The sequence below is a fragment of the Miniopterus schreibersii genome (assembly GCF_964146895.1).
Source record: "Miniopterus schreibersii genome assembly, chromosome: 12".
NCBI lineage: Eukaryota > Metazoa > Chordata > Mammalia > Chiroptera > Miniopteridae > Miniopterus > Miniopterus schreibersii.
In genome coordinates, this window is record NC_138112.1 from 22,475,097 (window position 1) to 22,489,654 (window position 14,558).

The 14,558-nt window shown below is 44.7% G+C and overlaps 1 protein-coding gene across 1 annotated transcript in view; it reads right to left on the reverse strand.

Annotated features, from left to right (window-relative positions):
- The window catches only part of FAT3 (FAT atypical cadherin 3), a 609,567-nt gene that overhangs the window by 50,800 nt on the left and 544,209 nt on the right, over positions 1-14,558 (reverse strand). Inside the window, exons 14-17 of the mRNA XM_081154333.1 lie at positions 7,104-7,493; positions 4,347-4,561; positions 3,002-3,139; positions 1,890-2,033 (exon numbers count right to left, since the gene is read on the reverse strand). Of these exons, the coding sequence (XP_081010459.1) occupies positions 1,890-2,033; positions 3,002-3,139; positions 4,347-4,561; positions 7,104-7,493 (887 nt within the window). The remainder of the gene's footprint in view (positions 1-1,889; positions 2,034-3,001; positions 3,140-4,346; positions 4,562-7,103; positions 7,494-14,558) is intronic.

Genomic DNA, 14,558 nt, shown 5'->3' on the forward strand with positions numbered 1-14,558 from the left:
CAATGAGCTTGGGTCACAGAGATGAAGACAATGATACGCTGCAGTTTGGAGGGAAGTCATGCACAGGGCCCGTACACTCAAGTTTAATGTGCCGAATTAGTCTTATAAAAACCATGTGTTGGAATAAGAAAATTATTCTGGGTTCTAAAAAGGGAGAAACACTTTTTGAAGGAGAAAGAGAGAAGGACCTCAAAGACCTCTTATTTTGCCACTTGTCTCAGGTGGCCTTTTGGTCATTAGGATCTAGACACAGTCTCCATCCGGAATCAATCGTGGAACTACCACCGTCCAGTGTGGATTTACTATTTCACAATGACAGCATACTCAGCACCACGCAGAACAGAAGACTTATCGATTTGTTTGCTCAGTCTATAAAGGCCATTTCCTCCAGAGAAGAGAAAGGGGGGGAGGGAGGGAAGAAAGAGAGAGAGAGAATGCGTGCCTAGGGTCACCATCAGAGAAAGAAGGGTGAAATACAACACGGCCAGGCCCCGGCATTGCAGATATGAGCCACGGTCACTGCTCAAGGCTGTGGTTCTCGGTTCTTTCACTGCCAACTTCCTGTTGTGCATGGGAAACAGTCTGTCAAGCTGATGTATGTGTGTCACAAAACTGAATGTTGAGTAGGCAAAGCCCATGTCATTGAGGGGCGAGCACACAGAGGCGGGAGAGTCAGTGAGTGTCACCGTGGGGAAGGGCTGTCTGAGAGGAGGAGGGATGGAGGAAGGTGCAGGCCCTGCATGAAGTGGGGGAGAGAGAATGCACAGTTGCTGGAAAAAGCATCAGAGAGGAGAGGAAAACCAAATACCAGCAGGTGAAGGGATCGGGTTTCGATGACAAAGGGGTGGGAAAGAGGTGGAGAGTTGCTGGCTTTCTGAAGGCCTCTCAGCTGGATTCCTGGACAGCTCAGTGGTACAGGGGGAGCCGGCTATGGATGGCCAGACTCAGTCTTGAATGTTAATCCAAAAGGGTCCCTCAAGGCCTAGCTCACTCTCATCTTACCTTCTACCCACAAAGCCCTGGGCCCCCTTGAGGGGTGATTCTGAAGTCAAACTGGATCAGGCAAGAGCTGATTCTCTAGACTACCTGTGGCCTCCCAACACATATATATCAATCCCTGGCTCCTTTAAGTCCTCCACACGGACAGTATTACCAAACTGAATTTCCTGATCCTTCTGAAGTCAGTTTCCAGCTTCTAGAAACTCTGGGAAGTGGAGATGGATCGGTGCTTAGTACTGTGCTCATGAAATATCTTTAGAATAAGAAAAAATAGATAGGAAAGAGAGTCATTCTGATTGCGGTTACCCCATCCTGTAGTCTAAATTTAAAGAGCTAGTGGACTTGAAGTGCTAAACATATTGCTTTTGGAAGAGTGATTTTAGCGAATAGCAGCTCTATCCTGGTGCCCAATCTCCCTTTGACTGATGACACAGTCTGTATCAATCTCCCTCCCAAGCCAGAATAGCACGAAGTGGCTTAAAGGCAGCCTTCATGAAAAGAAAATAGTTTTTGCCAAAGACAGGCCTGAGTTCTAATCCTGACTCTACCACTTAGCTGAATGATCTTGGGTGAACTACTTAACTCCTCAGAACCTTAGCTCCTTCACCATCCATGGGTGGCTGATCCACCATCCCACTTCACAGGGCTGTGGTGGGGACAGACAGTGTATGGAACGTACCTGACACTGGAAAGAACCCCATTGGTGATTGCACTTATCAATGTTTATCAATCAGTTGCAATAGAAGAATCAGGCTCTTTTTTATACCAGCCCAATGACTGGATGAGTTGCTATTATGCTAAAACAGTAAAAAACCATGACCAGTGAACCGCAGCAGAGAAAGGAAGCTGAGTGCATAAAGACACGTGCCTGACAGGCAAGATTTGCTCACCTGAATCACAGCAGTATAGTTAGCAGGTGTAAAGACTGGGCTGTTGTCGTTCACATCAGAAATATCAATGTTGACAGTAGCAGTTGACGACATCACAGGAAAGCCACTGTCTACTGCCTGGACAAGCAGGGAGTATCCAGACACCTGTCGAAGCACAAAGGGCTGACAGTGAAGCACCTCCTTCCTTTTGCTCACATTCAGAGGTGCTGCAGGTTCCGCTCTGCTTTGTTGAAGTTCAACCATCTTCTCTTTGATTCTAAACCAGGGTTTCTCAACCACAGCACCATTGACATTTGGAGCCAGGTAATTGTTGTTGAGGGTTGACCTGTGCATTGTAGAATGTTTAGCAGCATCCCTGGTCTCAGTCTACTAGAAGCCAGTATCACCTTCTGCCAATTTGTGACAACTGAAAATGCCTCCAAACATATGAGGGACAAAACCATATGTTATCGGGGGGGGGGGGGGATACAAAACCATCCCTGGTTAGCACCACAGCTCTTGAGCTTTGTTCAGACACAACCGTTGTCAACACTGATCTATCTTATCAGTTTTGATACTTTGGGAGTTATGAGATTATATCACTCAGTGAGGCCTTTCTGCTTTTTTAGCATTACTACTAGAACACCTTTTTCCATATTTAATTTCTCTTTGAAGACACATTTTTTTTTTTTGGCCAAAAAAGACAATGTTTAGAAACTTAGTTTAACCTTGGACAGAGGAATTTTTCTGAATCATTCTTTTTGACCCAGATAACTTCAGATGATCCTTCTGTACCTGCTCATGAAACCATGACCACAGGATCCCAATGCTCAGGATGTTTTTCTGCCTCCTTGCTCCAGGAAGGGCCAAAATTCAAACCATCCAGGAAGATACATATTTGCTTTTCTTTAAAATACCCATAAGTAAGAAACTGCCAGCATCTATTGGCAGAAAATTTTTTTAAGGGCCTAGCCCAAATTCATTGTGCTGTATTTTAGCCCATCCCTTTTTACTCTCAGTATTTAGAACAGAGACTCTTCCTACTTATAATCATTGAGCCAGTGCTGGATTCCAGTGAAGGGATGGGTGCGGATGGGAGTTGGTGGGAAGGGAGCTGGCCTAAACTAGCTTACCCGTTCCCGGTCCAATTTCTTCTTAACCTTCACAAGTCCCAAGACAGGATCCACAGCAAATTCATTGTCCCGATCTCCACTCACAATGGAAAACTGAATCTGTCCATTGGGCTGGCTATCTGCATCTTCTGCTATTAGCTTCATGGGACACAAGCAAAACAAAGGAAAGACATGACACAAGAGAAAAGGTTTATTCTTAGGGTTCCAGGTCTGCACAAATGGGCATAGCTCTGACGGTTTTCATCGGTGCTATGCTCAGTGGTGACTGTGATCATAACCCCAGTGGAAGAGATGATGGGGTTGGCTCAAGAAGGAAACCACCATTGCTGGAGCTGCCATTTTATTTCTGTTAATTTTTACCTGCCTACAGCCTGATGCTTGTTAGGTCTGATTTTCCTCAGGCTTGGAGCTAGTACAGCTAGAGCCAAAGCTAACTGATAGGGATGGATACTCTTGTGATTCTTTCCCAATTTTGCAAAATAATGGTCTCTGCCACTGAGCTGAGCATTCTCTCAACCTGTATATTTCCATGTTATGGAAGCCCAAGAAAATTCCCTCTCCCATCTGGCCAAAATACTCCCCACTGTCTGCTGCTCATATTGGTGATGCTGGGATTTATATGTGTGGGAATAGTTCTATAATGTCCAGGAAGGAGAGAGGGCCTGGGAAGCCCATCTCTGACAGGTAAAGAATGCACACCCACAACTTGGTGCTGCAGGAGCCAGAGGTAATGAATGGAAGGGACCTGTCCAACCTATGGATTTGAGCATGGTGAGGATGGGATTCATTGTTTCCAGAATGTCAAGTGTAAGTCTGAGAGAGCCTGTGTTCTCCCAACACATGATATGTTCCTACTGGTATTAGAAAAAAACCTTCAGGAAAGAGCTCCTCTAAGAGTGGCCAATTCATCTTAAACTTGCTCCCATATTTGTAGCTGCCTTACTCTGTGTGTGTGCGTGTGTGTGTGTGTGTGTGTGTGTAGGGGACTGGGAGAGATTTTATTCTATCCTTAGCTACCTAATAACTTATCTAAGGACACAAGTTAGTAGGAGCCATCATTACAAATTCATTCCATGGGGTGTTTTGTTTTCTCAAAAAATATACATTCCTGGGAAGAAAATGATTATCAGTCACTTGTACCTTGATATAAATGCATTTTTCAGACCCTTTCTAATAGACACACTGGAGAGGGAGCAATTGAAAGACTAGTGCCTGACCAGAGCTCTTGGGGACAAAAGAACACTGGAAAGAAAAAGTGTGTAAAGAACCCAAGACAGTTTGCTCACTTTTTCACGCTATTGAGGATTATTAGTCCAAGACATCTGGACCTCCCAACGGCACCTACCAAAATGACAGAGTCCCCAACCGAGGCATCTTCACTTATGACCGCACTGTAGACATCTTGGCTGAACTTTGGAGGGTTGTCATTCACATCTGTGAGGTTGATGTTGACAGTGGCCACGGCGCTGAGAGCTGGGGTGCCCCCATCTTTAGCTTCCACCACCAGGTAAAACTTTTTGCATAATTCATAGTCCAGGACTTCAGAGACTGAAATACCCCCTTTAAAGAAAAATGGAGAGCTTTAGACTTGATTGGGGAAAAAACATTGGCCAGCAGTTCCATAATCATGGAAATGTTTATAACATCATCTCCAGCCAAGAATATTAGATATTCAGGAATTTGTTTATTTAATGCCCTGCTGAAAGCATCCAGAGTCTGATTAATGCTGTCAGTTAAAATTCAGCTATCCATCAGACACAACACTGAAGAAGTTAAGTCTCTGCATGTTTCTGCAATAGTTCCTAAACTTTTCTCAAGCAGCCAGTCTCTGGCATTATTCACCCTTATGCAACTAGGGAGTAGGGACGGGAACAATATCTGTGATAAGTGTCTCTCGATGACTCCTCAAGTGGACCCAGGCTGTCCAAGAATGAGCTGAGATGTGTGGGTGTGAGTGCATGACCCCATCCCTCATCAGCAAGTAAATACTTTCAGATAGCTGAAATCTCATTAAAAATATCTCCTATGTTCCTGGTCTTCAGCTTTCTGTGCTTATCTAAAACTATTATGGCACAAAGAGGGCAAGGATCTCAGAAATGTCAAGGTATTGGAAAAAGAAAATTGGTAACAGAAAATGCCTGGGAGTCAGTGGCCAAATAGTAAGTGTGAGCTTAGTGTCCACAAGCACAGAGCAGAGATAATGCCTGTGCTGCAGATATATTTAAGTTAAGCAAATAGAGCAGATGAAAGCAGCTAGCTGGGTGCTCCCCTGGGAGAAGTTCCGTGAGAGCGATTTTCCCTCCCGTCCTAGCCCTTTCTGGTGATGCAACCCAATCCTTCCCTCATTCTGCAATTGGTTACTGGTCATTGCACTGCCTGCAGAGCAGCTCTCAAGGGCATAGACTTTTCTCCCACCTGAAAAACAACCAGTAGGACCAAGTGAGTATGTCACATCCACTCACATTTCTAAACGGGCAACTTCTCTAGAAGCTAAGGCTGTCCTTCTACTTAAGGTGAGAAACAGAAGCTTCACTTATAACAAGAGCGTTTTTCTCCCCATAATTAAGTTTTCTGAGCAATTATCACCCCTAGCATGTTGTGTTGCACCCCAGTCTTGTTATCCAGTGCCAAATTTAAATAGTACTTAGCCATTTCCCCATGGTGTTCATATATAGTGGCCATAATGAGACAGGCTAAGGCTAACACATATTTAAATGAGGAAAACCCCCATACATTTTAATTTGAAGTAATGACCTTAATAAATAGAGTTACTGCTGGGAGAAGCTGCTAAGGTAGTTCCTTCATCAATATTTCCACCTCCCTATACTTAGGGGCAGGGACTATATCGCCTTCATTTTTTGCACCCTCCACAGCATATCAATGTAATTTAGATGTTAAGCATGTATTCCATAGTCAGGAAGATCTGAGTTCAAATCCTGAATCCTCTGCTGACTCACAGTGGACACTGGAAAAATTAATCTCTCTGAAGCTCTGTTTTTCTCATATAGAAAAATGTGAGAAATAACTGATGATTTAATAGGAACCTGGTGCATTTGTTATGTTAAAGAGCATTGCTAATTATGCTAATTACGCTAGTTTCTTGTTTGCATTTACTGGACTATCCAAATGGACCTCCTTTGTCACCTTACACAACAAGTGCATATTCCTTGAGTAATGAGGGAATTATGTCCAGTGGCCAGAAGGTGTGAGAGACTCACCTTTCTTATCTGCAAAATGGGGTTGCCTTGCCTATTCATAGGGACATAAGCAAATGAGAATATCTATGAAAGTGCTTTGAAAATATTAATATAAACACTATGAAAATACAAGGGCGAATATGTTTACTTTTCAAAGAACATCTAAGCTTGTATTCTAAGTTGCCACCTTTATTTACCCAAGTTACCCCTAATAGTTATTAACTCTCTGATAAACAGAAAGCCCTAGGGGTTTTTCTTATTTCTTTCTAGGCACCTTTTCCCTAAACGATGCCACGTCCTCCCCCAGGGTTTGAAATGACAATGTCATAACCAGGAGCAGTGACCAGGACTCAAAGGCGGTCTCAGTTCCAGCTGACTGGGGCGCCAGGTTGGGAAGCCCTGCGGGTCACGGTCAGGTCACTTATCAAGGTCTGCCTTGGCAGATGACCAGAGAGTGGCAGCCTGGGTGTGGACGGCGGTGAGTGAACGCTGATCTCCAGGAGCACTTCCAAACACATAAACACATGATCCAAGCTAGAGAACAAAGAAGCAAACAGAAAAGAGAAACAAACAAAGCCTTGTGCCCGGCATGCAAAGAATATTTCCTCTCCTCATCCGGGAAGCGCGTGACTGTCCCCATCCTTCCTGCGGGAAATCCTGGAGGCAGCCTGGGGCTCAGTTCTGCCAGGGAGCCCGCAGCAGGAGCTTCCAGCTCGGCAGGGGCATCCTCAGAAGCAGAGGGTGGAGGGCCGCTGGGGTCTGCCTGCAGCCCTGCCCTGAGACTAGCTTTGGCTGCAAGGGAAGAAGCGGGAGGAACGGAGCCCAGAAGAGAAGTGGTCAAGGGTCAGGAGCGGAAGCAGGATAGACTAAAGCCTTGAGTTTGAAGTCAACTGTTCTTTACCCACCTGTCTTGGGGTTGATTGTAAATGTCCCTCGTTCATTCCCAGACCGAATGAGATACGTGATCTCAGCATTCGTGCCAATATCTTTGCTGGTGGCAAAAACAGCAAGGACTTGGGTGCCAGGGGAAGTGTCTTCAGGTACGGTCACCAGGTAGTCCCTCCTTTCAAACACAGGCGGGTTGTCGTTAATGTCCAGGACGGTGATGGTGACGGTGGCAAGAGAGGACAGGGCCCGCCCGGGGCTCTGGTCGGTGGCCTGCACGCTGATGTTGTAGGAGGGCTGCTGCTCTCGGTCCAGCGGCTGCTCCAGGATGATGATGCCAGACGACTGGTCAATGGAGAAGAACCCATGGGCGGAGTCGGCCAGGGAGTACACGACCTTCCTATTGATGCCTGCAGGGGACGCAAGGACATGAGCACAGGAAAATGCAGCCTGACCCTCTGCTCTGGAATATTAGGGCTGTGCTGACTTCTGAAGGACCACACGAAGCAAAACAGCAATTATAGAAACCCACAGCTTTGGTCCTACAAAGATGTCAGCTTCAGTTTGTAAAATACATACAACTAAATTAAATAGCAGAGAAATAAATATTGGCAACAAATGTCAGAAATAGCTGGATATTCCTCATATCGTGAAGAAAAACATCTAAGATGCCAATAGATATGTGGCTGAGAAGATGTGCCACAGAAAAAGAGAAATACAAATTAATTAATTAACTACTTCAACAAATGTTTATCTAGACTCTATCAGGCACTATTTATTCTAGATGCCAGAGATTCTAGCCATGGACAAAGAGCCAAACATTTCCTGCGGACCTCTGTACATCCTAGTGGGAGTAAATAAGACATGAACAACAAAGAATCAGAATAAATGGCATGTCAGGGAGTAAAAGGGAGAAAAAGCTGTAAGGGGCATGAGGAGTGCTGGGGGAAGAGAGTATTTGGGAGATGGAGAGAAGGGTGGTAATTTTAAATGAAGTGGTCGGGGAACACTTTTGACATTTGAATAAAAACTCAAAGGAGAGGAAGGAGTGAACAGTGCAACCATCCAGGGAAGACCACTCCAGGGGGACGAACACACAAGTGCACTGGTCCTGAGGTGCGGGCGCATCTGGGTGTTTGAGGAGCACTGTTGAGAAAACCAGTGTGACTAGAGCCAAGAAGAGAGAAACAGAAGATGAGATCAGGGAGCAGATCCTGTGGGGTTGTGGTAGGAAGGTGGGAAGTCACTGGAGGGCTGAGAGGAGTCATGTGATGTGACTTAGATTTTAACAGGATCACTCATGAATGAAGAGCAGTTAAGAGAGAAAGCAGGGAGACAGCTAGAAACTTCCACAGGAATACAGGTGTGTGATATGGCAGCTTGAACGAGGTGGTGGTGGTGAAAGTGGTGAGAAGTGAGAAGTGGTTTGGTTCCAGATCTACTCTGAACACGTAGGCGGTGATGATACTGTTGTAATTAACTAGTTATTAATAACAGGAAAGGAGCAAAGAGAAGGACAGACATTAGAGGGATGTTCCCTGCAAAACACTGGGGGAGGGATCAAACACAGGGAAGACAGACACATGCCCAGTAAAGCTGGGGTGACATAGGGAAGGTCTTGCCTGTCAATCACACCTGAGGACAGAGATGATTGGCCAGAATGAGCCTGGCCACTGCAAGGGCAAGAACAGTGGGGAATACATAATCCCCTAAACAAAGGAATTCCCTCTCTTGTTGCCCTCCACTCTTGGCTTGTGGGGCTCTTTTGCTCCTACTCTCTTGCATTCACCTCTATGGCTCATGGCCATGAGGACCTCACACATAATGGATTAATGGACTGCCCCGAGAAACACAAGCTGGCTAGCCTGATGTTATATGGGATTATGCAAATACGGAAAGGACATTCTGGACACTGGCTCTGATTTTAGCTCTACTGAAACCCCGGCTACACTTCTATGACTGGACTAAGGGAAATGGGACTTTGGAAACCCAGGGGTGTAATTCCATGGAAAACAAAGCTTTCTACTATAACTCATCTACCTCCTGTGGGGGTCTCTAACAATGCTTATTCTAGTGGTACCCCCAAGAAGCCCACTCCCACCAGCCATGGGGGGAGACAAGGCACCCTTCCCTCCGTTAACAGTGAGAAATGACTGTCTTCTGATTGTGGCCCCTGGCAAGACATGGGACGTGACAGAAAAAGAAGATTCCAGGATGACTCTTAGGTTTTGGCCTGAACAAGTGAAACGAGGTAGTGACCAGAAGCTGAGATGGAGAACATGAGAGAAGATGAGGATTTGGATGGAAGATCAGGAGCCCCATTTTGGACAAATTAAATTTGGGATGGGCATTTTATATTTAACTAGAGATTCAAGGAGGAAGTGACTACAGGAGGCTGGAGATCAGAAAGGTTCAAGCTGGACCTATAAATTTGAGGGTCATCAGCACTGAGATGGCCTGCAGAGCCAGGAGAATGGATGAGGTCATAAAGGAATGTAAAAGAAATTTAATGGCCAGTGAGCCTGGAGCACCCCATCAAAGAAGGGAGAGGATCTAGTCAGAGGGTGACCTCCACCTCTATAATTTAAGGAAATGTACTTAGTTACCAAAATACAATTTTACCTTAATATATACTAAAGCTGAAACATATCAGCCAGGAAATGTCCATTAACAACCAGCAAATTAGTGACTGATGATTGGGTTGACATCTGGTTCTGAAGACCGATTTAACTGCTTTCATCAGAGGATCTCAGCACTTCAAAAATGGTTTATAAACCTCAAATTTGCTAGTCGTTAAGATTTATAAGAAGCAAAATTTAATAGCTTTGTAGGCTGAAAAAAGTACGATTTTGGTCCTCAGTGCTCTTAATGAGGACAGTCACCAGTCATGACTAGCTATCATAACACCTGAAAGTATCTTTTGTGAATCATGGACCCTAGAATATGAACACTTAGAGGGGAGGGCCTAAGCCTGTGTTGTTTTCTATTCTAACAGCTCACCATGGGGACAGGCATTTGGCAGTAACTCCCCCAATGTATAATTTCCCCTAAGCCAAAATTCCCAGCAACCCAATAAAATCATATATCTAGAGGGGATGACATAAATTACATTATGTGGCTTTAACCAAAAGGTCAGCACTAAGAGCTTGTTCTTGGTTCCATTCCAGAGAGTCCATTTTTTTCTAAAGTTTCATCATTTACCTTAATTTATCTCTCAAAAACAACCACCCTATGATATATAAACAGCAACCTTTGATTTTATTGGTGGTGGGATTAAAAAAAAAAAAAAAGGCTTTCCTCTTCTCTTTCTGACCCTAAAAATAAGGCCCCAGAGCAGAGGTTTTAGCAATGGTTTTTGGCTATTTTTAGAGTGTCTGGAAGATTTAATTCTTCAACATAAATTCCTAGGGTAAATATGTAGAGGGTTGGGGAGGTGAGCAAGCTTGCACCTGAAAAGCAGTAACACTGCCTGGGTGTCAGACCAGGTTGAGAGCCCCAGAAGCTGCCTTGACTAATTGGATGGTCTCAGGACACCTCTCAAAGTCACAAGAACGAATTTATGGAAAAGTATCAGTAATGGGCATAAATACATCACATAGGTTTTCAGGTTTTTAAATCACACATTCCCTATGGATTTGACTTCCACTCCCAACATATGGAATATGGATTTTACCAATAAGATGGGGCGGCAGGCTTATTCACATAGGAACTTTCCTCTGATCATCTGCTGACAACTACAAAACCCACTTCACTGATGCATAAACCAAGGGCTGATGGATTTGCCTGGTGCCACTAGCATTTTTAGGTAAGCACCACGAACAAAGGCCCGTTTTCTCAAGGCTCCCTGCTTAATTCCTTAAGAATTTAAGCTCTGCTCCTGAGCACTCTTCCTCTTCAGGCCTGAAGATCATTTGGGAAGAGGTAATTTTGGACTCCCTGCCCCAAAAGCCAAGGTGCTTGGAGCAGCTGAGTGGCAGACATAGAGGTTGGATTTGCACAGTGAGCTCTCTGTGGCAGCACGGCCTGAAGAGAAGGTGCTTTTAATGGCTGCCTGTGTCTCCTTCACTGGGACAGAGAGCTGAAATCTCATTAAAAATATCTCCTATGTTCCCAGTCTTCAGCTTTCCCATCCAGTACCATTCAGAGGCTCTGGGCTCTGCTCAGATCCCCAAGCAGGAGATGCTGTGTTCTCCAGCGTCTGCTCAGCGGGCCAGCCGTGCTGCTGGAGCACTGTGTCTACAAGGCTGACATTAATCAGCCACACAAAGACCATGGCTTCCCTCCGGGCAGATCCTGTTAATTTAAGCTCAGGTGACAGGGTTTTTCTGCTTTACCACAGCAGAAAACCATCCCCTCCCCCCAAGTTGCTGACCTAAACTCCCCCCCACCTCCCTATACATTTTGCTTTTGACAGTATCTTGGGCATTCACACCAGGAGGAACTGGGAGATTTATTGTTTACCTTTCCTTTCTGTTACCAATCAGACTGATATGGAAGCAAAACCAGAAAAGGTGGAGGGAGTGGGGGATCCCAAATCAACGATCCTGCTAAATGGCATCACTTAGGATTTGGTAGCTCTCAAGAAAAGAGCAGGAATATATTTTTGGAACATATTAGCTTTAATTGAGACACAACTGTGAGGGCTTTCAGTGATTTCTAGAAATAAAGTCAGACATGTAAATGCCAATTTTGGAGGTGGTACTTCTCGTGTAGCGCTTTCTGGGCTGTGCTTCCAGGCACTGGGGTGCTGTCTTTGTTAAATGAATGCAGGTCATGCCACTAAAGCAGGAACTTTCTATCCAAGGGCGTTTGATAAATGCCATCCTTCAAATCACCATCCCTTTGCTACATACCCAGCAGAAAAGGTGAACCCGAGCAGAAGCCTCGCTCGCTAATTGGTCCAATGCTCTTACTGCATGTCACGATGTGTTACATTAAGGCGTAACATTAATCCATCATTTTGCGTGTGTGTTTTTAAGTATGTAATTCTGTTCTCCAATTTGAGCCTAATTTAATGAGGACAGAGCTACTTAGCTTCTCAAAACGCTGAAATGCCAGGCTACCGAGAGAAGTATGACTTTCATTGCAAGTGAAGTTTCTGCACGTTAACTGTGGCAAATGGAGCAGGCCCTTGGAGGATTGAAATCAAGCAAAAGGAGGGTGATTAAAATCCCTCTTTGCTCAAAGGAAGTAGCAGGTAGTGGCATTCTGTAGAGTGAGGGTGGAGGGCAAAAATAGCACATAGCAATTCCCAGCAGGGAGGCTGCGAAATCCTGGGGTGATGGCCAAAGGCATCTGTATTCCTTCCCTTGAAAGGTTTCTAAATGGATGTGAAGTTCCTCTCAATTTGGCCAAATGGGAAGATGGACGTTTTGCACATGGGACTGTCAACGTGGTTCAGTCCTGGAGGACAGGAGACCTTGCTGCTAGCCCATGATCTGCCGAAACCCAGCAAGTAAACTTGGGCAAGTTTACTGGGTCTCAGTTCCCTTCATGTTTAAAATGACAGAACTGAGGTCAGTTGAGGTCTAAGATGATCTCCCAGCACTATGATTCGTTTCCATGTTAAACTAATGACATTGTTTTTTATTTCCAAAGGACTGCCCTTCTCCCTCAACTGCCCATTAAGTTGCTAGACCTGAGCATAAGTGGACCATATCAGCAAAGGGAAAGTCCACAGTAAGTTTGATTATGATGAACTAGTGGATATTCTGGATAGAAAGAAAATTTAACACAGCAGATTCATACCATTCAGTTAAACGTTCGGAATTCACACATATAGCTCATAGCAAGGATCTTACACCTCAGTGAGAAATAACACCCACTACTAGAGTCATCCCCAAGGATCTAACCCAATGTCAGAATTACTCAGCTTTATATTTGAGATTGTTAAAAGTGTTAAAATCTGCACCAAAATCAAATGGCGAGAGTGGGCAACACAGCAAGTGCATTGAGATTTTTTTCAACCTGAACTTTAAAAAAAAATGTTTTCTCCCCTCCTCCGAAGATTAAGCTCCCTAAGCTTAAGGGCCCTAACAAGAGCCCAGTTATGCTCACTTTGAGGTCTTTCGTTGGCAGCTGCTTTGACTCTGTCAGGGCAGGGCCCTGTCTGTGACATTCAGCACTATACTTTCCTGCAACTGCAAGGACCTGGCCTGTAGGCAGGCAGCACACACAAAATATGGGCTGTATTAAATTGCTATAAAAGGGTTTAAATATGTATGGAATGTACATCTGGGAAAGAAATAATTTGAAACAATTTCAATAATTAGATTCCAGTAATACTTTAAATTTTTGTTCTAATTATTTTTATATCAACTTCACCGAGGTGTCATAATTTACAGACAATAACATGAACATGTTTTAAGTGTCTCGCTCATGAATTCTGACAAATATATACCCCCATGAAATCATGTTCCTCATTGAGACACAGAACCTTTTAATCACTCCTCAAAGTCCTTCAGGTCCCACTGCAGTCAGTCCCCTGCCACCATGCCCCGGGCAATCTAGTAACTTGGCTTTGAATGGGTATTTTCTCCTGTCTTCATTAATGCTTACTCATCAGCGCTTCCGATCTCACATGTATATTTGGATTTCATGGCCTTTATGATCCCAGCATGGTGACTAAGGCATGCTCTTTTTTAAACTATAAAGATTACCCTTTGAAGAAAAATTATACATAAAGCTTTGGTTCTTGAATATGCCATTGCATTTCTTTGCCACAGCCTTATCCTTAAAAAAGACAGTAGTTCCTTTTGAGAAGTGCAAGGGTTCTGTCTTCCTCACAGGAGACATTGGCTATGACCCTTCTACTTAATAAGGATTTGCTAAGTGCCACCTGTTCGATTGCTCTAGGCACTGCATCGAGGGGAAGTGGAGCCCAAAAGACATCATTCCTAACTCTAGTAGCTTAACAGCGTGACAAGGAATTACTTAAACTAGATAGCTTCCTGCATGTCTTCCTAACTCCCCTCTGCCACCTGAATCAGAATGCTGGGTTCTTTTGATTCTACCGCCTGTCTTGAGGCCAGGTCTCCCAGCCAGGTGAGGCTCCCATCCCCTCACCTAGACCGATGCAAGACTTCTGATTACAAACACCTCCAACTCTATCCCCTCCAGGCCAAACTTAACCAGAGTTAAGTCCCTAAAACCGGACCCAGCCTTGCTCCTGCTGCTCAAGATAGTTATTGACTTCTCACTTCTTACAGTCAGAAGTAAAAACCTTTGAGAACGGCTTTTAGTCCTTTGAGTCTGGTCTCAACCCACTCCTTCAGGGTCATTTTCTGTTCCACTTCCATCATGTGCTGTTTACTCCTCTGGCTCCTGAAGACATCACGCACATTTACTCCTCTGGCTCCTGAAGACATCACGCACACTTACTCCTCAGGCCTTGGCCCCTGCTCTTCCTTCTGCTCAGAAGGTTCTCTTCCCCGCCTTCCTTGTCAAAACCCCACGTATGTGCAGGGTCTCCTCTG